Raw genomic sequence first — 24,864 nt, 5'->3', positions numbered from 1 at the left:
GAGAGTTCATTTTTATCTTCTATTAAGACATGGCGACGGATGTCTTCTCAATGTTTTTTGTTATTGTTCTTGGTATGTTCCCCAACAAGTTTTGGAAATTTTCTACCTTCAAATTTGCGATGTTTTTTCGAGCTTTATCTGGAGGTGCTTAGTTGTAGATGAAGCCAGGGCCTTGCAAAAATATAAAATATAGTAATATTAATTTTAGCCATACACCACCGAAAGCATTTTGTGCGGCGTGGGGGCTCCCAGGCTATTTTCCCTTTCTCTTAGATAAAAAAAGGCATCAAGCCATCAAAAGTCAGCCAATGTCACTCGACGTGGAGCGGCTTGAAATTTTTGCAAAAACTTAGACATTGACAACACACAGAAATGGGTAATTGATGGAAATTATATCGAAATAATACCTGAACGAACGATTTCAACATAGAATAGGAGATACTTCTTAAATAGCAATAGCTCAAGACCACCATGCAAGTTTTCAAATTCAGATTGGTTCAATCACTAGAAATCCAGTTTAACAACAGTGTAAATGGCGACCGGAACGAATCTATGGGTAAGGGTGTAAGAGCTTAACCAACGAGATTCAGGCTGCATCATTAAAAACAATCCTCATTGGCTTTAGTATCAGGATAATCGAGGTCTCTCACTTCGAATATTACGAATTTGTTTGAGAAGATCTTGAAGTTCAAACTTGTAGAGTTTCTTGAAGTCCATGATGTCCTTCATCCTCTCAGTCAACTTGGGTTCCTCGCACATTTTAGCACGGTTACCAAACTGATTGAACATATGAAACATATTAATGAGGAACTAGGGCAACATGAGTCAGTTGCTGTTGTCTATCTTGATTTTGCCAAGGCCCCTGATAAAGTAGATCACGGCTTTTTGTTGAAAAGACTTCATGAGATTGGGATCCAAGGCAAGGTTGTCAATTGAGTTAGGAGCTTCATTCAGGATAGGAAGCAAATTATTAACATCGAGGGATTCATTAGTGACATACATGATGTCAAGTCGGGTGTTCCCCAAGGCTCCCTCCTAGGGCCCCTCCTTTTTATATTATTCATTGCCCTGATTCAAAAGCTTAGTATTACTACCAGTCTCTCGTCTTATGCTGACAATACAAAGTTAGTTTCTGGTGTGAATGGCCAAAATTCCACTAGCCTTGCAAAGGACCTAGAAATAATCTACTCTTGGGTTACTAAGAGCAATATGGCCTTGAACGGAATGAAATTCTCCTCAATGACCTTCGGATCAACTCCTCTGAATTCTCCACTCGTGGATAATGGAGGGAAAGATATTGGGCAGGTCTCATCTATGAAAGATTTAGGTGTAGTCCTCCAAAATAAAGAAAAGGTCGATGAGCATATCCAATTGCAGGTGGGTAAGCCTTTCAAATGTGTGTTTGGATATATCGCACGTTCCAGTCCAGAGAAAGTGTCACGATGCTAACTCTGTACAAGTAGTCGATTGTCCAGCCACATCTTGAATATGCCTCTCCCATTTGGGCTCCAATAAGTTCAGCAGGTTTGCAAAAGGTCGAACAAGTCCATAGATGCTTCACTGGGAACATCACGGGAATGAAATAACTCTCGTAGTGGAAGAAACTAAAAAAGTTGGGACTGTACAGTGTTCAGAGAAGGTACGAAAGGTATCTGATACTGTGCGTCTTCAAAAGTATCCATGATCTTTGTCCCAACCCAGGATTTAGGGTCAATTCTAGTGACCGACCGCAGAGGCTTAATGTGCTTTTTGAGAGCATCTTCAAGCTCTCGAGAATCTAGGCTAGTTCGAGCAATGAAGTCCACTTCTCTTCTTTTTCAGGCTCCTTCATTGTTTACTTTTAGTTTATGAGGCCCAAAAACACATGATGTGTTATTTTTCTGTTATTGTTGTGATTCTACTCAATATAATGGGCCAAATAGTTTAATGAGTAGACGAGGTCAAAGTAAATTTTTGGACAAACATTGCCTTATGAACAATCATTCGCTACAAACAGCTCGGTCGATTAGGGGAGTGGAAGGGGAGGTCACTTCATGTCAGAACAAAAAATGGCCTTTAAAAGGGACGACCGGGACTGCCTGAAAACCCTGATTGAATTGAGTGCAGAGCTTCATTGATCTAACAAAGAAAGGCCCTGGCAAGGGACCAAAATCAGCTTGGCGGGGGCCTTTTTACAGCCTTCCTTTTGTCATTCATCAACAACAACGACGACCTTTGGAGGACTGGCAAAGCGTACAATATCCTCCTCGTCTTGCTCCTCCTTCCCTTAGTCTGGAAAGTCCCATCTCCCTCGATTTTGTCAATAAAGTTGGATGGATTCCGTTTCAATCAGAAAGGATTTGTGTCAATCCGCTATTCGTTGTTGAGCAAGTGAGTTCGAATTTTCTCTCCAGAGATCCATTCATGAGCCTTGAACTTATTATAGGTGGTCTTTTCCAGGTTCACCTTCGGTCCCTGGAGGCTTCTTCTTCATCAAGGATGCCAACCTCGGGCACGTGGAAACTGCCTTTCAAAGGCAAATTTAGTGCTTATGATGCTGCATCTGCGTGTCGAGTGGTGCCCCCGTTCTCAGTCCAAAGTCTGCAGAGAAACACCGTAGTTTACGATCCGCCCAGATGTTTTTCCACCAAAGATAGACTTGCCAATCCGATACAACATCCACCACCGGTCAAATTTGAACCATCCTTCCAGACAATAACCCAGTTCAAAATTGATGAGGACAGCAACAACAACAACAATAACAACAACTTACAGCCTTATCACCAAATAGCAGTCAGATACAAAAAGAGCCACAGCAAGTCGAAGGCTCACGAACCAACGGCTTTTCGAAGGTAAGCCAACGCAAAACCAGTGCTAAATCCATCTTTAGTGATTTGGTTTTTTTTTGAAAAATCCTCCTCAAGAAATGGTAACTTATTGAATGCAATCTAGCCTTTTTGAGCCAGATCAAAAGTGTCGTAAGTGTACATATTATAAAAGGATGCTGACTTGACCGAGAGCGTGTACCTAATGTGCGTGCACCATAGTACTTCAATAACTCAATTTTTCCCGAGCTCGAGAATGGGCCCAGTAATGAAAATGAATTCGTAATGAGTATCACATGGCATGGGGACTTGTCGGAGTTGTAGTTAGACCTTCGTGGTGTCTTTCATTCACTGCATTTTCAGTAGTGTAGGTAAGATCGCCGAGATGGAAGTTGGACAGCTCATGAATATGTGATGTTCCGCATTTCATGGCAATATCACCCATGGAAGACCAGTCGAAATGCTCGTCGTCGGGCCCTCAGGCCAATAACGTGCCCTCCAATTGCGGGTTTGTGGGTCAAAAAGTGCCTCGAATGGTTTGGTTAGGTTTTCAACTTGATCCGAACGATCTTATTCAGGAGCGAGGTCTACTAACCAGTATTGTGGTTGTTTGGCCTGTGTAGCATCAAATAAGGATCCTCATGGGATTCCCTTGAGAGAATAGGGGAAACAACCGAGAGTTGGTGGTGTAGAATTCTCAAAAACCGTCAGACCTAAATAAATGAGCACCAATAATGCGCAAAACTATTGTGGACAACGAATGTACTCGACCAAATCCATTCCAGTAAAAACGTGTTTTCTTTCCGAATTTAATTTCGTCAAGAACGTGGACGTCTGTAGGGTTGGAGATAAATCCGCAACCCAATTATTGGCTCACTTCTTTTTCACGTGGTTGGAAAGAATTAAGTTTTTAAGCACCCCAGTACTCCCAATAAGGACAAGCGATGAGGTTGACGTGGGCAGGTAGAGGATAGGATACCCAAAAGATTGTTTACTCGAAAGTTTAAAACTACAGTTTTCTTTTTACAGCAGTATTTTCTCTCAAACCGGATCTGGTCTAAAATTGCGTAGTAATACGCTAGCCTTGGCTACTGTTTTTTTCATTTTCAAGTCAGCATTATGTTACGAACATGACCACTTTGAACTAAAATTGATGGCATTGAATCCAATAACGCTGAATTGTGGATTCATTGCTTTAAAACGGTCTGTTTTCTTTGAATGAAACGAGTCAATGTGACTGAGGACATAGGTAAATGTCAAACGTGTGGAAAATACTGTATTATTGCAATCTTTCAATTTTCAAATCACTTAAAGCGAGCAAACATGTAAACAGCCATTAACAAAAAAATAAACCCTTGAAGTTTAAATATTGTTCAAGAAGTTCGAGTTTCGAGTTTTTGGATTTAAGCGTGCAAGTGCAGACAAGCATACATACACTTAAAAATTGATAAAGCAATTTTCATCTTTCTTTTTTAAAGACTTGATTGTCGTTTAACTTACGCATTTCTATATCATTATTAATCTTCTTGTGATTGTTAATACTGAATTTATTCTTATTGTCATTATCATTATTTTCATCAATTTATCCGGGTACATTGATCCTGGACTAAAATTCCGTATTTCTTTGTTACAGAGCTTACACAAGAGGCGATTTTCCTCTAGTACTAACCCACACTGCACGTGGATGTAAGCTTTCGTGGAAGGTGAGTAAGTACCCTATATTGACATGAAAGGCCAAGTAGACATCAACACGACAGTCGACAGCTTAAGTGATTAAAATACGCTTTTGCAAGCTGAAAATGAGGCATGTATTGGGCTCAGTTTCAATTAAAAGTTGATGCTTAACCAAGAGAAAATAGCTGAATGTTTAATAAGCTTTGATGATCAGGTGGTGGTTGGAAGTGTGCTTGCTATCTTTCTAATTCGGAGTAGCACTCGATTTTGAATAATTTTTCTCAAGTATAAAATTTCAGCAAACTTATACATCGAAAACGTGAAAATAACTTATGAAAAGGTAAAAGACAGGTGTAATTTATTTGATTATTGAAGTATTTTGGTGATTTTACATAACAAAAAATGTTTGATTGTTGTTTTTCACAAACATACAGTGTTTAGGTTGACAAAGATCATCTTAACTTTCGATTAATTTGGGTCCATTCCAGTGATCGTGGAGGCTTAACGCGCGTTTTGGGAGCATCTGTAAGCCCTCGTGAATCCAGGCTGGCTCGAAAAATGAAGTCCAACTCTCTTTATTATTTAAAAATCTTAAAATTTGCTTCCTCCAAATATTAGCAGGGAATATATAAGTTTTGACCTCGTATCTGGAATAAGTCAGACTTGGACAGGTCTTTGATCAAAATTCCTGATCAACCCTATATTTAAGGGCTAGCCAGATCTGCCAGATCTGCCAACTTTCATTCGTGGGTGGATCAGATATCATATGAATATAAAGTTAATTAAATTAGATACCCTTTTCGTCTTGAAGTGCCCGGGATAACATTCCCAGTAACGGTAAATAAAAAAATAAAAATCGTCGGTTTTATGTCATGTATGATTAAAAACTGCAACAAAGTGTTTTTGAACAAAAGAAATGGTCTGAAAAGTTCAAAACTTAAACAAAGTTATGTCCTTCCTCAAATAGCACTTAATTCCTGCACTTCAATCTCAATATGAGGCCTTGTCGACATTATGATGCTCAATCCAGAGTGACCTTCGAAATCGACAAAATAACAACGAAAGCCATTGAGGTAGAGGATCCGACGTAAACCAACGTTTGCTTTCAGATTATGTACCATAAAACTCATACTTAGCAAAAGCTCATAGAATATATTTTTACTGGTGAGTGTTCACAAGGTGTATTTGTATTTTTTCCTGGAATTTACTGGACACAAGTGCAGATTCAAAGTAACCATGAAGTAGCTACTCTGAGCCAAAGTTTACCATTCCCTTCGATGCATTTGATATCACAAATGGTGTTTTTTCGACCCTTCAACGGTGGGTGTCATGAAAGCAATAACGTTTTTACCGTCGACACATGTTACCAACAAATGTTGCCTTTGAATTGAAAACTTCCTACATTGGCAAAAAAAAAACTGTCTCAAACACTCCATAGAGTTCTGTAAAGAGGTCTTTTCTTCGTTGTTTGCCCCAGACAAGTGTCCACCTGTCACAAGTCACAATTTCGGTGAGAATGTTATTCCATGCTTAAATGATAGGCCCAACTTCAATGAACCATCTCCCGATGTTTATCCCTTTCATCTGAACTACCTTAGACGTTCGTCAAAAGTGATATATGGCTCTTCATTTGTCGTTTGGCCTTTGTACTTTTAGGTTCCAGTGGAGTCCTTGGACTATTACTATTACCTTCCGCTTCTATTTGACGGCCTTCGTGAGACCCAACATCCGTATGTGTTCCTCTCAGTGAGTGGTATCGAAGATCTTTTAGCCAAAGGTGGTTCCAAGAAAATCCTCCCAGTTGTGCCTCAACTCATCATTCCCATCAAGGGTAAGTAGATGGATGAACCAGAGCTCAACTTGGACCTCTTTTTGAATGGACGAGTAACATTCCGATGGATCAATGGAAATCCATCCATGTAAAATTTGCTGGTTGGTTGTGTGACCAAAAAGTGTCTGCCCTGTTATCAGGGCATTAATAACGAAATTACAATTAACGAAATCACGGTAATTCGTTCCTTTTCTCGAAAAAGGAACTGTAATTGTATTACATTTTAAAATTGTGTAATTGTAACGACCCAAAATCTACAAAAATTACTCGTTACTCGTTCCTTTTTCAGCTTCCAGAATGGCCTTTAATGTTTCGTTTATCTCGTGATAGCTGAAGAACCTTAAAGCTCAACAGAAATTGCCATTTTTATTAATTCCATCTAGCATACGTATTTGGATCAAAGAAAGTCAGGGTTGAAAATTGTGTTCGCTCTGAAGGTGTTACTGGCTTTGAATCTTGTTGCATTTGCTACTTTATTGTTTACATCTTCTCAATCAAATTCCGTTGGACTCAAGCACGGAAAATGTCTCCTTGGCTTGAATATGATGCTTCAAATTTCCAAAGCCTCCTCCTCACTTCACTTCACTTAAGGGATGGACTTCTTATAGAGAAGCTTTACCGACTTCACTATGTCTAATAATGTTTTCCATCATGAATTTTGCGACATTGTTTCAAACCTTTAACAATCATTATCCCATCCAGGGTCCCAATCTTGACTCCTCAAAGTATTGTGATGAATACATTTTGAACATTATGCCAAGATTAAACGCCAAGGCTCATTATTGAAAAATGTTGACAAGAAATTTTCAAATGTTACGCATTAAGACTGCTTATGTCAAAAAACTCCATTTCTTTTGAGAAGAATAAACCATAGAAGGGTAAACCATAGAATATTGGTCATCTAAAATTTTAGTGAAAGTAATTGTAACGAGTAACGCCATTACCTTTTTTCAAGTGATGGTTGTGTAACGAATTACTATTTTTGACTAATGTAACTGTAACTGTAATTCGTTCCTTTTATTGAGGAACGACTAATGCCCTGCTTATTATATCAAGGAGCTTGATGGATGAAAACATGAAGCGTTCTTTTTCTGATAAGCATGGCATCCATTTTTAAGTTCACTAATCAGACTAAAATAAGTGAAACATCAAAGCCAATAAGAAGCGGAAGCTTGATTGCTTGCATTATTTGCACTGGCTTTGATTTTCAGAAACAGCTCAGGTATCATTAAAACCTAGCCAGAAAAAATGCCCGGTCAATCTTCTTCCTACTTTTGTGGAATATTTTCAACTAGTACTCTGTGCTTTTGTCAGAAAAGAAGTGACATAAAATTCAACACGAAAGTTCTGATGAAAATGAAATAGTGCTTTTTCCCTCACTGTAAAGAAAATGTGTTTCACGGTCTAGTGCGAGCCAAAGCTTAGCGTTACTCTAGAATTCCAATGAAATGGATCAATAATACTTTACGAGTCCTTAATTGGGTTTGATTCGGGAGAAGAGAAGCTCTTGTTTGTTCCATTGCCAAGATAAATTTGCCCAATAAAAGCAATAAGCCAGACAGGTTCCCATCATCATTCATGAAAGCATACCATTGACCAGACTGAAACATGATATTATCTTCAATGAACCATGAATAGTGCCCATCCGATGGAGTAATGAATATGCCATATACAAATGATGACCAAGGTCAGGTCAATTGAAACTAAATAGGATATGTTAGCTACAATGCTATTGAAGATATTTTTGTGCCCAAAGAGAAATTTCTCAAACATGCTTTACTTTGGCCAAGATAGCTTCATCATAAGACACACCGAGATCAATGTGTGAGGTCTCATTATTATTGCAAAGGAGACTGATTAAACGAGCCGTCGAAAAGTTCAGGAAATTCGAAGTGGTATTTTTATCTGAAACAAGTTCACATTTGAAGCACAATTAAGGGCCTTCAAGGTAATTCATCTCATTTCAAAACCAGTACTAAAGAATGAAAGCTTTGAAAAAGGCTTTCTTTAGAGATGAGTAATTAGTAAGACTAGGTTTAGTAGGGACTTTTGATGGGTGTGCGTCACATCTTGCAAGGCTCATCTAAAATGTAGAAGTTCCAGAATCTGGCTGTGGCTGTGATTTTTTAAGGGATGGCATTTAGACATTGACGCTCAGCTTTCTTAAATGAGTTGAACTTTGTTGAGATTAGGAAAAGTTACTTGAAAGATTCGTCTCCAACTTTAGGCAGCTCCAGAAGTCAAAAGTTAAAGCCACTCTATTTCAAAGTTGAGCCTACAGAGTGGTTTGAAAGCAAGTATTTTGAAGAAGTCCTTAAATAATCATTATGCTATTAATTCAAAGGAACTTGTTTTAAACCGTTGGCAAGATGAAAACTGATTCCCCTGCTTTTTGAAGAGGAACAAACCTTGATCTGTCATATTTGAACTCAAACCCTGGCATTGAGAGCATTAATTTTTGGGACAAAGTTGGCTCCTCACCATGTGCAGAATTTTTCTGCTGTAACTCAAACTAAGTGGCAAATTGTTTCTCACATGATTCATGAATGTAATTTTTAAAAAGAGAGAATGGCTTAGAAATACTGATTTTGTGCGTTCTTTTGAGTAGGGCTCGACTTTTCAATAAAGTGAGGCAAATTGGAACATTACTTCCATTAAACATTTTTTTCGTGGAAAGTGTAACTTTTTGACTCTTGCAAAGCAGATGAAAAGAATTCCTTTTTGCCTCCGTGCACGCACAAAAGTTGGTATTTTTTTCGGTCTTGAACATCCTTGTGACGGTTACCATCTGTTTGTAACTCTATTTTGACTTGTAAGCTTTGAGCCCTAGCACGATAAATTTCCATTAGCCTTTCATATTTGGACTCGAGTCACGTATTGCTAAGACCTAGGCGAATAACATTCGTGGCCTTGCAAGTTACCGTGGATTGCTTGAATTCTTGACAAGTCATTGGGGACAAGCTGAAGCTTTCTCGTGGCAAAGAAAAACAAGTACTAAGCCCGGTTGACCTGTCTCATCTCAACTTGCTCCAAGTTTGTTTCGTCTGGTGATTCAATTTTCCATTTGATGCACCGTAAGTAAAACGCATGGTCCTCCCAATAACGTTGAAGTTGGAGATGGAGATGCTGCAGATCCGGGATAAACCAGAGAGGCCTTGTTGTTGGAAAAAGGTTTGAGCGGTTCCTTACGCATCAATTGGCAGGCTCAAGAAAAGTCTGCAATTTTGTGCTTTCTGGATATTTCTCCCCGCCCATTTCGAGTTCGAGGCTCACTTTGAGAGCAAAAACGTTATATATGACGAGTACAAATATCTCTAGAATGCAATGTTTTATAAGAGAATCCAAACGAAATGCATGAATTGGGGAGCGCCTGGCATTTGCCAGATGACCAGCCAGGTTTTTGACATGTCCAAGGATTTGAGTTAATAAAAGAGTATAGTTTATGCCTTTTGACTTGATTCCAAATAAGCACTTCATGCAACCACAAGATTTTGTTTTTTTTGAATTTTTTTGAAATTTGATTTTGTTGAATAGACAAATTTGGCCCAATTTGAGGGCCAAACTATGCTTAGAGAACTCAAGAGATATGCCCAAAGTTATGCACGTTATGGTGTGCGCACACACAAAATCTGAGAGAATTTTGACGAATTAGTAATGATTTTTTCCCCGTCAAATTTGGTTTTATGCACACTTGGCGGTTCCTTTTCAGCTGCCTTGAATACACGTAATGTGCCCATTATGTGTCGAACCTTCAAGTCTCTGCAACTCTTGGTGAAGTCTGGTGAATATATCGGACAGGCCCTGGTTCCCTACTACAGACAACTTCTCCCAATATTCAATTTGTTCAAGAATAAAAACCGTAAGTACACCATCCTGAATGTTCCATATCCAAAGGCTTTGGAACTTGACAGAGTCTGGTGACGGCCGATAAAACCAGAATTTTTGAAATTTGCCGTGTCACAGAGGTTAAATACTCAACTGCTGAGTTATGTAAACAATCCTTTTTGACGTCATCACACTGTTTCAGTGAACAGCGGAGATGGGATTGACTATCATCAGCGGTTCCACGAAAATATTGGAGACCTCATTCAAGAGACATTGGAGATCTTGGAGAAGCGAGGCGGCCCCGATGCGTTCATCAATATCAAATACATGATCCCGACTTATGAGTCATGCATCATCAAGAAAGTCAACTAAGTGAGGAACTTGTACCACGTCGTAAACACCCTCAAGGAATGAGTAATTTATTCATGAGCAAAAATATATCACATCCGAGAAATGACCGTTGGTTGGTGGTGGAGGAGGTTACAATTGAGGAGAATGGTAGTACAAGTAGAAGCATGTGCGAGAGAGTATGTGAACACATTCACTTTGAACACATTCAGAAAATTGCGGTTTGTCATATCCGATATTGTAGCCAACGACTATTCACATTGATCTGGGAGCTTTGAAGGGAACGAATTGGGTGGGGATATGTGGAAAGACATTTTATTTTCATCTCACTCGTGTTTGAGCTAAGCCAGACTTGACAATTGGCCGGTGCAGAAATTGCAGGCATTTTTGTTTCTGAGCCATGCAAGACAATTGTCCAAACCATGAGTGCTCTAGAATTTACCTCTGCGGCAATTTCCCGAGGTTTTTTGTCACTTTCTGCAAATGGAGAAGAATGAAGCAAGGGACTGGCTATTGGTGCACAAAAGATAGGTCAAAATTGTGCCAGGGGGTATTAAAGATAGAAAACGTGTGGCTCAATAGTACGTCACTTCAGCTTCAGTGTGCTCATATTTGTTCCTCTTTCTTTCGAAGCATACGGACTGAGCCAGGGTTATCCACTGTTGTGGACACTGAGATCACGTGCGTGTTAAGGCCAGTATTCTTTGGGCACTTCCCATTTCTGGCATTGTCATTTATTAACGACGTGCAGGAGGACGATTGCGAGGAGTTGGCCTTCTTCTTAGGCCTTAGGCCTGCCTTCTTGGACCCATCTTCGCGTTTTTCCTGGTGACCCTTCGTCTCCTTGAGCGGTGGGTGGTGTTGATGAAGTTTCAAAAGTCCGACAGCATCTCGGATCTCACTTTTTTCGGCCAAATACTGATAAGCCATCGTTTGGACATCGTGGAGAAAGTCCTGATCAAAGCATTGTGTGTCTGAATGACGGATGGCCGAAGGTTGGGAGGAAATTGTGCCCAACAAGAGGAGATCGATATCCATTTGAGCTAATAGCTCCAATTGATGAGTGGCCAAAAGAGCCGTGAGCCCTGGATTGCGTTCCAATCGTTCCAACAAGTTGGTCAGTTCGGATGACACGTGGCGTTGGTTGGCCTTGAGGTCATCTGTTTTCCGCCCATTCCCATCGTTAGTGAAGTCCTTCGGGTCTGAAAGGGGGGTGGATGAGGTCGTACAAAAGTCAAATTCCCTGGTATATCGACTCTTGCTGGACGAGGGAGGCCTGCAAAAAATCGAAAAAGTTCAACCCTGTTTCGTTTTCCAGTTCCATTTCTTCGCGATAAAAAAAAGCCGGAAGAGGACCCTCGCTCGTGTCTAATTAGGGTCACATTATCGCTCTGGTTTCATAAATTTCCTCATGCAAGGCCTCCCTGAACCATGGGCTCCCCAGATGTAACTGGAAACTACTCTATGGAAATGAGCTCATAAAGTTGCAGCCTGCTGGTCCATGATGGCCTCCCAAGGGGAAAACCCAAGGCCTTTCGTGTCTATCTCCATCTGCACGTGGCGCCAGTGGGTTCCCATGGCTATCTCTGAGAGAATGAACCCATTCAAAAGCACTCGCACGAACCGGGGGGTTGAACTACTTTTTGTCAGGTGGAAAACTGTCAGGTATTCATCATAGATCTTGGTGTCAGAGATAAAAAATGGTACCTTTACCTCCGGAGAATTTGAAATATTTTATCACTGGGCCGAGAGAGGCCTTGAAAGCTCTCATCCAAATGAATGGATTTCCATCGCTTGTCACATTTGGGTGGGGGGATTAATGATTGCTTCTAATCCTTGAAAGATCCTCGCTTCGATATTGTAAAAGCTCTGGATCAAATATCACGGTTCCAAGGCACCGGAGCCTGATAAACCTCTTTTGTTCCATTGCAGAGGCAATGGACGAGAAAGACCATCCTCGAGGAAGTGGGCCATTAGCTCTTCTTTAGATGGCCATTTAAAGCCCCCTAATTCAGAAAAGTGACGGTGGAAAAAGAGGGATTCCGTGGTCGTCAAAGGTGCCAAAGAGCCATGACCAGGTTATTCTCCATCTCTATCTTTAGTGCTCCGAAGTTCACACTCTTCATAAGACCCATCGAACTTTGGATCAAGGAAGCTCTTTCAAGTTTCAAGTCATGTCTAGAATTCATTACTCTTTGCACTTCTTCCGAACCTTTGAGTTACATCAGACGGCTTTGACAACGCATAAATCCACTTCTACCCTCCATTTGGATCCCTGAATTTTTTCTCTTACTCAATCGAGACCTTTGGGTACTTTCTTTGAAAAGAGTGCCAAGCTTTGGCTTTGTAAAAACCTTTGATCGCAGAACACTGCCTTATTGATACTGAAGGGCAAGGAGGGCCTCAAGGCTGCTTTGCCGTTACCAACTATTTTCACTAATTTACGAGTTGTACGCGTAACACCATTGATTTTACACCAAAGAGGGAGCCGCTAAACGATTGTCATCTTTTGTATATTCAGCTCTATCCTATCTCTCATTCTATGCTTTAGTTATCAATTGAAGACAACGGACTCAACGTCTTAGGGCGGCTTTACACTAGGATGAAAAATCTAAAGATGCTCAATATAGGTTTAGGAAAACCGAGATTGAATCCGGTTTGAGGATTGAAGTTGGAGTAGTGCTGGAGCGAGTTTTTTTTAGTGCATGAGTCTTTTTAATCGACTTGAGTACAGTGACAGACTGGAGTCTTCTGTTGGACTCAAGTCTTTTACCGAACTCGCCCTAGCAATACTCCATCTTCCATCTTCAAACTGGATTCAATCTCGGTTTTCCATCGTAGTGTAAAGTCGCCCTTAGATACCGTCGACGACCAACTTTGTTTATAGGGACAAACATGGCGGCAACTAATAAATATCTTACCGACCAATGATCCAATCAAAATGACTAAACTTGTCTCGATTGCGAAGGTTGGTGTGATATCTCAGCACAACGCTCCTAGCCATTCTCTAAGTTTAAACGGCTTAGGAGAGCAAAAAGGCTGTTATGAATGAAGGTCCATAATTAGGAGTTGTTGGATAAATAATATTTGCGGGTGCTAAGGTCGGACGAGTGAGCCCGTCTCGTTTTTCCGATATCATTTCTGTGGTTGTGGTTGGCATCTAAAAGTTTCCTTTTTTTAGAAAGCACAGGGAGGAGAATCGAACCAGAGATTTCACTGGCACAAAAAACAGTCCTAAGACCCAAAAGAGCAATCTGATTTCCTCTTTCTGGGCTTTTTTTCACAACCTAATAAATATCAACCGTTTATAGTTCAAAGCGGATCCTCGGCACTTCTTATTGTGAAGTTTCAAACCGCATTACCATTGCACAGTCATCATTGGCGTGTGTACTTTGGGACGCCTAAATAACCGGATATCATACAAATGGAAGACATTATCAAACCCCGCGGGAACAATCATTCAACAGGAAATTATTTACTTCTAACCCCGCCAATACAAAGTCAGAAAACATCCATTCAATGTTCCCAAGAATATCCCTTGTAAAAGGGAGACTCTCTCTCTATAGACGTTTAAGGTTTTAAAATTTGAAGTGGTTTCCACTAGAGACTAAATCTAGTTTCCCCAACAACTTAAAATGGATTCATCCATAGAATTCGAATGAGCATTGAATTTAGTTGAACTTTGAAAAAGATTTGATCTTGTTCCCTGTGAGTGGTAGACCTGAATTATCAAGCGGTTTTATTTATTTTATTGTGAACAGACGTCTTATGAAGACAGGAACCCACCTTAGCAAGAATGTGTTTATTTTGTGGTGATATTGACCCTGGGTCAGATTTATACAGATCGGTAAAGAAGGAAGGGTCAAATTACGATATCAATAATTTTCGGAACCTCAGTCCACTGCACTCACTGCTTCCCCGCGTCTTTATGTGTACAGTTGAAATATTTTTTTTAGAAGAAAAACAGGATCAGGACAAAAAAAGGATCAATTGTGCATACTGTTTTGGAAATTGGAAACCACTAATGGAATTAATCAGGTACATGTCCATGCTTTTGATTTTCGCGCTTGTTTTCACGCTTATTCTAATTTCTTCTTTTAATCGCGAAAAATATCAACTAGATTGGTCAATAAAAATGACTGAATTATTCAATGTGTTTGTGCTTTAACCTTTTTAGTATTCATTGACTGGTTTGATTGATTAAAAAGTGGCAATTTAGTCCGCAAAAAACAATTCTGGCCTCTCCTTAAAGAACTCAAAATATGGAGAGAAAAATCGCAAAGTAATTGCAAAAAAGCAAAAGCAGTCTAGCCCAAATGTGAGTTTAATAGAATGATATACTGCTATTTATAAGCACTTAGTCTCGCCTAAAAGAGAGCGAACAAGGCAAGAATCTTCTCCCCAGGTGTCGTAGGTTCAAATCCCGGTGCCGGCAGTAAACATATTGAAAATTCCCCCCCCCCCCTTCATTGCTAATGATTGTTGAGAGATTATGGCTATCATTACTGGAGAGACTCCAGGCCTTTTCGCCATTACAATGTTCTATCCTCAATCTCGATATTTCCTCCTTAAGAGGGGAGAAACTTGTCCACCAAAAGTTGATCCGCCGCTCTTCTGTCTTCCGTTGGAAGTTTGTCCCCACTCAAATATTCAATGTGCCATGTACAATTTGCATCAAAAACCTACTCCATCTTTCAGAGCTACGAGTCGAAGCGATAAACCTCTTTGCCCGAAAGCGACAGTCCTTGCCTAAATCCCCACAAGTTCAAAGGCAATATATACCTACTACCTACTGAAGAACCAAAAACCGAGTGAGTGAGATATAGATGCTGTTTGGGATCTGGGCAACCTCAAAAGGCTTAATCTGATATTGCTACTCTTAAAGCACATGCATTGAAAGGCTAAACGAACATTCATAGACGGTTTTAGTGTTTAAACGAGCAGAATGCATGCAATTTAAAGCGCGGGACCTTCCTCCTCAGCCTTGTCGGTCAAACAGATAAGGCGGCCCTTCCCAGGGAAGGTTGCAGCCTTTCTCACGGGTATTTGCCATCAAGAACGTCGAGGAAGAAGGTCAGATCCTTCAGATTAAGACTTTCGAAGATCACTCACCCTAGTACTCAAATGAGATAGCATTCTGTTTGATCTGGCGTGCAAGAGGTGGGAATGAAGCTGAATTGGGTAGATGGGCGTGTCGCTAAATCCCGCCTACACCTGGATCTCGTTCTCCATCAGCTCATAAAGTCTGCAGAAAAAGATAGAGAAAAAAGCGAGTAAAGACAATGGAGGACACGCACAAGCCATGGACATTGGATTTGGGCACGACGCATAGTGATGAGCTTCGAACCGGAAAATCAGCTATTTAGCTTGAAGAACCTCTGGTAGGGCTCCCAATTCAAAAGGAAAAGGGTGCAGAAATAAAGACCCATGATCCGGAACGAGTTTTTAAACAGTCCTGGTTCCGAGGCCAGGACAGGGTCACGTTTTGCCACTCATTTGAGCGGTTTTGATTTTGTTTGTGCACCTTGATTGATGGGAGCCCTAATCGAGGTCCTTGAAGTTAAAAAGTTGACATTCCGGTTCAAAACACATCGCTAGTGACAACTCGGTTGAAAATACAACTCCCACTAACTGGCAGCTCATATAATGTTCGATCTGCCTTGTCGATATTCGAACCCGTTTACTAGCTACGGCCAGATCCGCCCAAAAGTGGACAGCCTGCACGGAAAATCTTTTATTCTAGGAGGAAAGGATGAAAATGCCATGCTTGGACAGATGTATTGTATACAATAGAATAATGCAATGAAAGGATCATTTTTGGGGATGAAGTTTTACAGGGTGACCTTGAAGTTCTTGTTCTATTACTAATACTGTGATTATTAACGAAGCCTTTAACCGATTTATTTCTATTTCATATTATACGTAATCCGTCCTCTTGTTCCACATTTTATCTAAAATTAATGAAAATGGAAGCCACTGACAGCTGTGATTGCGGTGTTTGATAACAATTTCATGATTCATGCTCTTATCTTTTGCGAGGGCCGACCTGATTCATTACACGACACTGGCTTTGATTCTTAACCCTGCCTAAATATTATCACTGAAATTGATATTATCCTGACATCGTTGAACTTGGTCTTTCACCAAACGCTCGATGGTTTGGGTGGTGTTAGTAGAGCAGTCTCTAACTTGGTAATTCCGGTGAAGTTGAAATGGTCTTCCAAATCCATGTCAGCTAGAAATAGGTGTAACTTCTCCAAGATACTTCGTTGAAAATCAAGACTCACCCACATCTTTGGTATTGCCCATCTTGACTCTACATTTGAAAGCAAGCACTATTATTGAAAAGACAAATAGTGTGCTCCATCCAGGGTGTCATGGGATCAAACTATTGGAGCTAAAACTTATCTATAAGTTCAGATTGATTGATTCACAAGCAGTTCCTCGCATAGCTCAATCTCATTCGCTCTTGCTTACAGGTGATCACATGATATTTTATTGAGACAAAATCAAGAAGACTAACATGAAAAATACGAATAATATAACCACTTGTCATACCATCCTTTATTGTTCCTTCAACTCTACTTCTACTTCCAAGCAAGTCCAAGGTTTTCTCTCTTGTTACGGAGATTCTTCCTAGGAAAAGTCCATGCCCTCGTAATGGAACATAATCTGTGAGATTTCCGCTTTTTTTTAAATGTATAACGGCGTTTTCCCGCTCACTTGGATGTTCATTGATTACGTGTTAAGGAAGATATATTAGCCAAATTCCCTGGCACCAATGTGCAATAAAGGTGGCTCCCAACTCCATAGTCCTTAATATCACCCATGGGTATATCTTCATAACGTGCACTGCCCTTGGGCACGAACCTCTGGATCTAGGGACACATCATTTTATGTAGCAAGCAACACAAAGGATGACTTTATGAAAAAGGACGGATAATTCATCTCCATTTATTTGTTTTCAATTTGGTCTATGATACCGGTTTCGATAAAGTTTTGGTTTTTATTTTTGTTCGTTTTTCACTTGAAGAAAATTGACAATTCTGGTGGAAAACGAAACGAAAAAAAAAACTGTTCCGGTTGGAACGGAACGACGGCAAATTTGTATCTATTAGCACTGCGAGGCAAAACAAATAAAATCGAAGCTCACAATCACAAAATCCATACAGCTGTAAAATTCCACTAAAAACAACAACATAAATGTAGCCCGGTTTCTACAACCATCTTGTCACATCATCAAAATTTATTTGCACAATTTAGGCAACGATGGCAATTGGAAGGCGAATTCTATCCAATCTCCATGTTGTTGGTAGTTTTGAACGGGTTTTCGTCCGTTCTCCCACCGAATTGAGGTTGGTAAAATAAATAAAAATACTGTACGGTGACACGAAACAGGACTCCAAAGTGGAATCCAATAGTCCTTCTGATCTTTGTTGCGAGCACTCCAGAAGGTCTTGACAATACAAAGGCTTGCCTTGCGATTGAGGGACTTGTCCTGGTTGTGCAGAAGTCCCCTCGGATGCAAAGCTTACCCCCCGGAAGTGTTTGCATGCACTTCCATGGCGTCCTTGGCACCTTAACGCCAAGTCTCCTAATATGGATAAAGTGACATTGGCTGTCAAAACAAAAGTAGTTTCCTTACGAGATTGGAAAATTAAGGGCTAATGCACCACTTGATATGCTGAGTAGGAACTTTATGAACGCTAAGGCATTGGGGATAGACAAGAGGTCTCAGAGTGCTTGGATGTCTCATGCTCAACTCTGCTTTCATTTATTTTGACAGAGTGTCCGTTATCCATATTTCATGTCCTAGTTGTCGTTGGAGAAGGATCGGGAACTGACGGACCCGTCCATCCTAATTGAGGGTCACTTATGTTTGGTAATCCTGACATGTTCGAACATTCTAGCTTGACTCAAAGTAAGCGTGGATAATGATAGGGATTGGAAAACGTTCCGCCAAAAAGATCTGAAGGGTCAGTTGTACGTAGATGGAACTCACGTGAATGGGGGACCAAAAGGGGACCACTTGTCGCCAACGTGAAGCAACATCAACAAGGTATTCTCAGGTAAGGTTTGGAAGTATTCCTCCTCGTCAATCTCTGTTCCATCCTCTTCTAGAACGACATACACCTCCTTATCCATTGGGTAGTTGAGCTTTTCTTTTCCTAGAAGAGATAATTGGAACAAGAGATGACCCTAGCCAAATAAATGTCAAGTTTCTTAACCCAACTGTGTCCTTGAAAGCCTCAAGCTCTTTCATCAAAATTCCAAACAAACTTACGGGCAAGAATTTCTTTCCCCTTTGTAAGTATGCTCTCTTGCCGAATTGTTCTTTAAATTGTGCAATTGGTCGTTTCACATGTGCCCAAAATAAGATTGATGGAGTGGGTACTTGAAGGGGATTCCCAGGAGAAACTGGCCCAATGAGAAAAGTACATTCGTTTCCCCCTCAAAATATTGCTGACAGATCAACAAAACCCCCAGAAATCTCTATCATTCTAACACACAGACAACAAATGCTTGAAATGGTCTTTTTGTGAATCAAGAAAACATCGCTTCAGCTAAGCCTTGCTTGATTCCAACTTTTCATACGTTTTCCCTGACAAGTCTGTTAGCTCGATTATACATATGAATCTGGCAAAAATCTCCATTCAGCTCAATCAAGGAAATCTGGAGAAGAATGGTCTCCAACCAAGTTTCAAAAGACCTTCAGTATGCTCTGGCAATCTTCCAAAGAGAACAAGTTCATCATCGGATTACGTCGAGTCATCTCGAGGAAAAGGCTGAATATCGCCTGATTGAAAAAGGTCCATGGCGCAATTGGATTTGGCTTGAGCCCATCTTTATGGCCTTCAAAGCATTTTGACAGCCCTTTCCCCTCACTCTCTTACACGTGCACAAGGACATTGAGGACCCTTCCAATTCGACATTTCATTACATTGTAAGAAAAGCCGTTGAAAGAGACCTCATTTCATTTGGAGGTGCAAAATGATCTACACGAAAGAAGGAAAACTTCGTAGAGTGCATGCACTTATTGCAAGATGGATATTCTTCACTACTTGTTTAACGGCCTTTGTGGTGCTCACCATTCTTAGTTAAGTAAGAAAAGGATTTTGCAAGGCGAAAGTCCCTTGGGAAATCGGGTATAGAAACTCTCATTGGCAATGCAAAATCCGTGCATTACAGAGTGCGTCAGCAAAAAATCAATTGCATGCTAATTGGCATTCCTATTTCGATGGCCAGAATGCTCGTCGAAAACATTGTCAAAGAGTCCCCTTCTTGGACAATGATTGGTAATGAGCATTGAATGCTCCCTTGGGTTTCTTCTCCAAGCTAGGAACAAATTTGTTCTACCAACTCATTTTTGGTTTAATGCACTAACTCTAAATCTGAGCACCTCTTCTTCCATGAGAAATGACCTTCGAGAGAGCAAGGAAGGTAAAATTCAAAGAACCGTGAGCTTGGTGAGCGAAAAAAGGCTTAAGTCACCCAGGATCAAAAGTTGGACCGTCAAAGGCCAAAGTCCAGACAAAATAAGTGGAAAGTACTTCGGGCTCAAAGAGAAGCAATTTGACACCGCGTTTTGAAGGGGGAGGAAACGTGGCATTTCCTTTGAGTGTTCCACACTGGAACGTGATCCGTTAAAAGCGTGTGAACGCAGGGTTTTCACAATGACTACCCAACATTGTTCCTGTCGAAGGCTGGCGATTGCAGTACAAATTCCCGTTAACTCAAGGTGGGAACCTTTTGGATGATCAATGGGCAACGCGGAGTAACCCAAAGACAAAAGGCGTTACAAGAAGGCAACAAACACTCCCTGGTCCGTTGGGCGTTAGGGTTTGAAAAAGTTAGTTCCCAAAACCTTTGGACCGTTCCTTTGAGTGATTCGTTTCATTGGTCCTTTTTATGTTCTAAATTGACCGTTGGATGGACCAAGGACGTTAGAAGATATTTTCTCTCGGGATCCATGGATAGACTTACCACGTTCAATGAGTTCTAAGAGGGACTCAGCCATGACACCTTTCTTGATTTCTCGGCTCCGGTCCATGATTTTGTAGGGCTTGCGATCGTGCACTTCAAGGACGGTCACTAAATCATCCGAGTTGCAAGATTCTATCGTCTCTGCGCGAGTTAAGCTTGGTCTGAAAGGGGGAAAAGATCAGAAAGATGTGGATGAAATCAGGTCAAGGCATCCCTTATCTGCACTTTGGCTCGAAGTTGAAAGTGAAAATGCATGATGGCTTTCCATTTTGCAACGGGTTTATCGTATTTTGAAAGCGATTTTGTGTGGTACTCAAACACCTCAATATTATCGTTTGACCGTTACAAATGTGAAATGGAAAACATATTTGGGATATTGGCATACACAACACTTTTGCAAACGTTTTAATCACGGTTTGAGATCGCATTTCTTCCTAGCGACACATATAATGACATCTTAATTTTTTGCAAGTGTTTCATTGCTACAATAGCACGTTTCGATGGCGATTTTGTTGTTCAAAAAAGGTCGCTGAACCATCGTTGCTGACAACTATGACTTAAAATATAGCCTTAACTTACAGCAAGTATCAACGATTTGACCGACTATTCCACAGTGAAATGTACATAATTCGTTTCATTTGTCTTCGCCAAATTTCTTTGACTCGTTATGGATATTGAGTATCCCTGATAACGCATTGGGCTGATTAATTTTTCCGTACATTTTTTATCGTTGAATTAAAACCTTGCATTTTAGCTTCTAGCGCTCCTCCCATTACACGTTTACCCACCTGACAAGAATGACGTTAGGCAAGGAGGCCCCCTACAATGGACGTTACGGCCCACCCTGTCAAAAGGTAAACAATAACAAACCCTGGCTCTGGGAGGCCAAACGGCAGAGACTAAAGTACCCATGGAGTTCGTTAGGACTGGAGAGAAAAAAAAAGCTCAAACGTCTTCTAGCCAGGTTTTTTTAGAGCTATGCGTTACCTCCTGATTAGATGAATTCCATTTTCAAGTACAAGTACTCGATTAGAAGGTAACCCAAAACCTCTCCAAAAAAGCTTTCCTCTCCAGTCCTGACGAATTCCATGAATTATCGTATGTGCATTGGAAAGTGTTTTCCATTTGAGCTCTTTTTCAAAAACCATTGACAGAAACAATGGAAAAGTCAGTTATGTTTTGAATCTATTTGGAGAGACATTGGATTCTCTGCCTTTTAGAGAGCGCATTTGACCTATAAAAATGATTATCAAGAACTGCTTAGCCCATTATGAGCACATTAGGTGACTATTAAAAAAGCATGAAAGTGATAAATTAATATTGTTCATGTTTACTTTTTGTGGATTATGATACAGTAGTAATGATTAAAGACTCAAATGAGTACAATAAGTATGACTGATCCTCATACCCATACGTTAGTTGCATTTAAGTTAAAATGAACAAAAACGAATTTTCTTCCTGTTTGGCCTGATTTGTTTCATGGAGTTTGTTAGGATTGGAGAGAAAAGCTCACTGAAACCTCAGCAAGAATGCATCTGATCAGGAGGTAACGCATACCTCAACATAACCTTGCTAGAAGTCAGCCTATTGAAATAGTTTTTGGATTAAACCTTCAAATGAAATTCAACATTGTCATTTTTCCTTAAAGATAACGATATCCGGATTCTGTATCCTGGATTGGATCTTATAGCCGAATAACTCCTAGAGCAAAAATTGGTTTCAATAGGGCATGTTAAGTGAAGGAAATTCAAGGAAAAATGTGTTCCAGCACTCTGATTTGGGGCATTTTGTGAAGGGAGAACTAATACAAACATTACAGTCAACTAGCACCATCCACCCATTGAATTTTCAATAATCGAGTGATTTTAAGTGAGTTGTGTTATAAAACCCAACAACATGAACACCTTTGTTAAAATTCCGGTGGTGCTTTGACTTTCCTAGCTTTCTGGCAATCCTGATTTTGAAAATTTATTTGATCCCATCACAAAATGAAATAGGAAAGAAAGATGACGTCACTCTTACTTTTGAGGCTTAATAGTTCTTTGTCAAGGAATTAAATTAGAGTTCCAATTCATTTCATCATCAAAGGAATAGTTCATGTGGCATTGCAATTTAATAATATGTCACAGCTTTACTCAATAATATGCTTAAAAACTATTTTTTAGCCTAAACAAGCCAATTTTGGACTTCATTTTCATATATCAGAACGTTCTATTTTTACAAAAGACTCTTTAAACCAAAGGAAAGTTTTTGTCTAACACTGCGAATTGTATCTTATTAGTACACCTTTTGTTTTGAATAGTACCCTACTGAGTAATGACCTCCAAAAATTTGTGCCGAAATCATCAGACAGCTGCTACTTAAAGGAGTCAATAAAATAATGTCAAAATTTTTATATGGACAAATTACTCCATAAACTGCAGATATTGATTTTTGTTCCATTAGTTGATTGGGCCCTTTGCGAAAACTATTTTTCCAGGCCCTACTCATTAAGCTTTGTCCAACAATTCAAGCCAGCTGAAAGCTCTCTCTCCATCGATGAGTGATTGCATGGTTTCACACCAACAATGGAACAGGGATGGAAGAAGAAGGACCCCATCACTAAATACAGGGTGGCCATTGCTGAAGAATAGGACAAAGTAACAAACTGATTACTTCTTCCATTTGTCCATTACTGATTGTTCTTATGCGAGTGTCCAATCTATGATCAACTCATTATGTGCAAAGAAATAATATTTAGAGTCAAATCAATGGCAAAAAAATCAACTTCATTGGCAGAGTTGTATTTCTTTCTGATACCAACTACCATCGTCACCAGGTGTTTAGAAGTCCTAAATCTGAAGCCCGACCCTTTTGGGTTTTATTATCTATGCCTTGGCTCGTTCTTGGCTCGTTCTTGCCTCGTTTTTCACCCTTTATCGCCTTTCCAAAGGGAACATGGGGAATTGGTGAACATCAAACAAAAGAACCAGAGACAATAGATTCAATGCTCGGTCCATCTAGACTTTTTAATCATCTTGTGGGAAACTCGATTTTCTTTCTTTCTCTTACAAAAACACTTCACTCGGAGGCACAAAGTGTTCATGAAATTGACGTTTTCCAACTCGAATGAAGAGCTAATAAATTTAATGACCAAACCTGAATGAAGCTTGTGGCCAACTGTTTTGAGCTAAGTGCTTAAATCATTGAAGCACGTTTCTTCTCATGACTTTTTCATCTTTGTCTTTATCTCAAATCTTCATGACTTGGACGCTCTGCGATCTGTTTAATTTTTTGACTATTTTTTTAGGGACGGACATGCTTAGCATTGCCGGCAATACAATCCCTAGAAGTTGAAAAGGGAACATTTCTAATTTAAACTTTATGTCCCTATCATCTCTGATCCATGTATGAATGGGGGTTGGTGGATAGGGCTAGTCCTTGAATAAAGATGGTTTGATCCAGAGTTTTGGCCAAGAATTATCAACCTGACTGAACACATGCCAACGGATCGACGCTTAAAAATTCCTTAATAGTTGTTGAGGGAAACAAATTGGACAAAAAGAGGCCCGTATGAGTAGGGAGGAGGTTTTCATTGCTCGAACTAACTGCCATTCAAGAGGGCTTGAGGGTGCTCTCAGAACTTATGTTAAGATTCTTAGGTCAATGCAAATAGCCCTAAAACCTAGGTTATAACAAAGCTCATGGATACTTTTGAAGACGGTAAGCACAAAACCCCGTTCTTTAAATATCTTGTCCAATTCGAGAGCTCTCATTCCTGTGATGTTCCTAGTGAAAAACATCTTTGGGCTTGTTAGACCTTTTGCAAGCCTGTTGAACTCATTGGAGCCCAAAAGGGTGAAGCATTTTCAAAATGTGGCTGGCCAATCGACTTGTACAGAGTTAGCATCAAGATACTATCTCTGGACTTAAACGTGCGATATATCCAACCACATGTTTGAAAAGCTTTGCCAAGTTTCAACTGGATTGACCATCAAACTTCTAGAATCTTGGAATAATACTCCTAAATCCTTCAGCTTGCTGAATATCTTTACCTCCATTATCTAGGAGTAGTGTCTTTAATGTCATCGATCTAAAGGTCAGTTTCAGCAGCCCAAGAGTGGATTAGATCTAGGACCTTCAACAAATTATTGGAAATCTGACCATTCCTAATGCAAACTAATTTCCTTTTACAATAACCGGTTTTCAGCGGTATAAAGTTCCCTCTCCGGCACACAGAGGCAACCAAACACCACCATTAGAAATCTTATATCATGGCGTTATGTTCACGAGTGGTCGGAATCTAAGTTTTCAGCCACTTGTGAAGAAAATGGACATTCTCTAACGTCATATTTGGCTTTGAGTGGTTTCAAGGGAAATTCATACCTTGAAAATGGTTGCTGTAAAAGCAACACTGGG

The 24,864-nt window shown here is 40.1% G+C and overlaps 2 protein-coding genes and 1 long non-coding RNA gene across 4 annotated transcripts in view; 2 read left to right on the top strand and 1 right to left on the bottom strand.

Annotated features, from left to right (window-relative positions):
* The first annotated feature begins 2,032 nt into the window (after positions 1 to 2,032).
* LOC131880861 (parkin coregulated gene protein homolog) lies at positions 2,033 to 10,591 on the top strand. The gene is made up of 6 exons (XM_059227581.1): positions 2,033 to 2,370; positions 2,440 to 2,831; positions 4,438 to 4,507; positions 6,135 to 6,309; positions 10,019 to 10,168; positions 10,337 to 10,591. The coding sequence occupies exons 2-6, from the start codon at positions 2,479 to 2,481 to the stop codon at positions 10,504 to 10,506; spliced, it is 918 nt and encodes a 305-aa protein (XP_059083564.1). The 5' UTR covers positions 2,033 to 2,370; positions 2,440 to 2,478; the 3' UTR covers positions 10,507 to 10,591.
* Positions 10,529 to 24,864, bottom strand: part of LOC131880858 (uncharacterized) — a 21,571-nt gene continuing 7,235 nt past the window's right edge. For both annotated transcript variants that reach the window (XM_059227578.1, XM_059227577.1), the window contains exons 2-4: positions 20,467 to 20,627; positions 18,485 to 18,650; positions 10,529 to 11,758 (exon numbers count right to left, since the gene is read on the bottom strand). In XM_059227578.1, the coding sequence (XP_059083561.1) occupies positions 11,089 to 11,758; positions 18,485 to 18,650; positions 20,467 to 20,533 (903 nt within the window). In that variant the 5' untranslated portion in view covers positions 20,534 to 20,627 and the 3' untranslated portion in view covers positions 10,529 to 11,088. The remainder of the gene's footprint in view (positions 11,759 to 18,484; positions 18,651 to 20,466; positions 20,628 to 24,864) is intronic.
* LOC131880866 (uncharacterized) lies at positions 11,590 to 12,748 on the top strand. Its single transcript, XR_009373301.1, has 3 exons — positions 11,590 to 11,728; positions 11,801 to 12,147; positions 12,415 to 12,748. It is a non-coding gene; the product is annotated as an uncharacterized LOC131880866 (long non-coding RNA).

This window comes from Tigriopus californicus, chromosome 5, assembly GCF_007210705.1.
Source record: "Tigriopus californicus strain San Diego chromosome 5, Tcal_SD_v2.1, whole genome shotgun sequence".
Classification (NCBI taxonomy): domain Eukaryota; kingdom Metazoa; phylum Arthropoda; class Copepoda; order Harpacticoida; family Harpacticidae; genus Tigriopus; species Tigriopus californicus.
The sequence above is the reverse complement of the archived record's forward strand: the minus strand, read 5'-3'. Positions and strand labels throughout refer to the sequence as shown.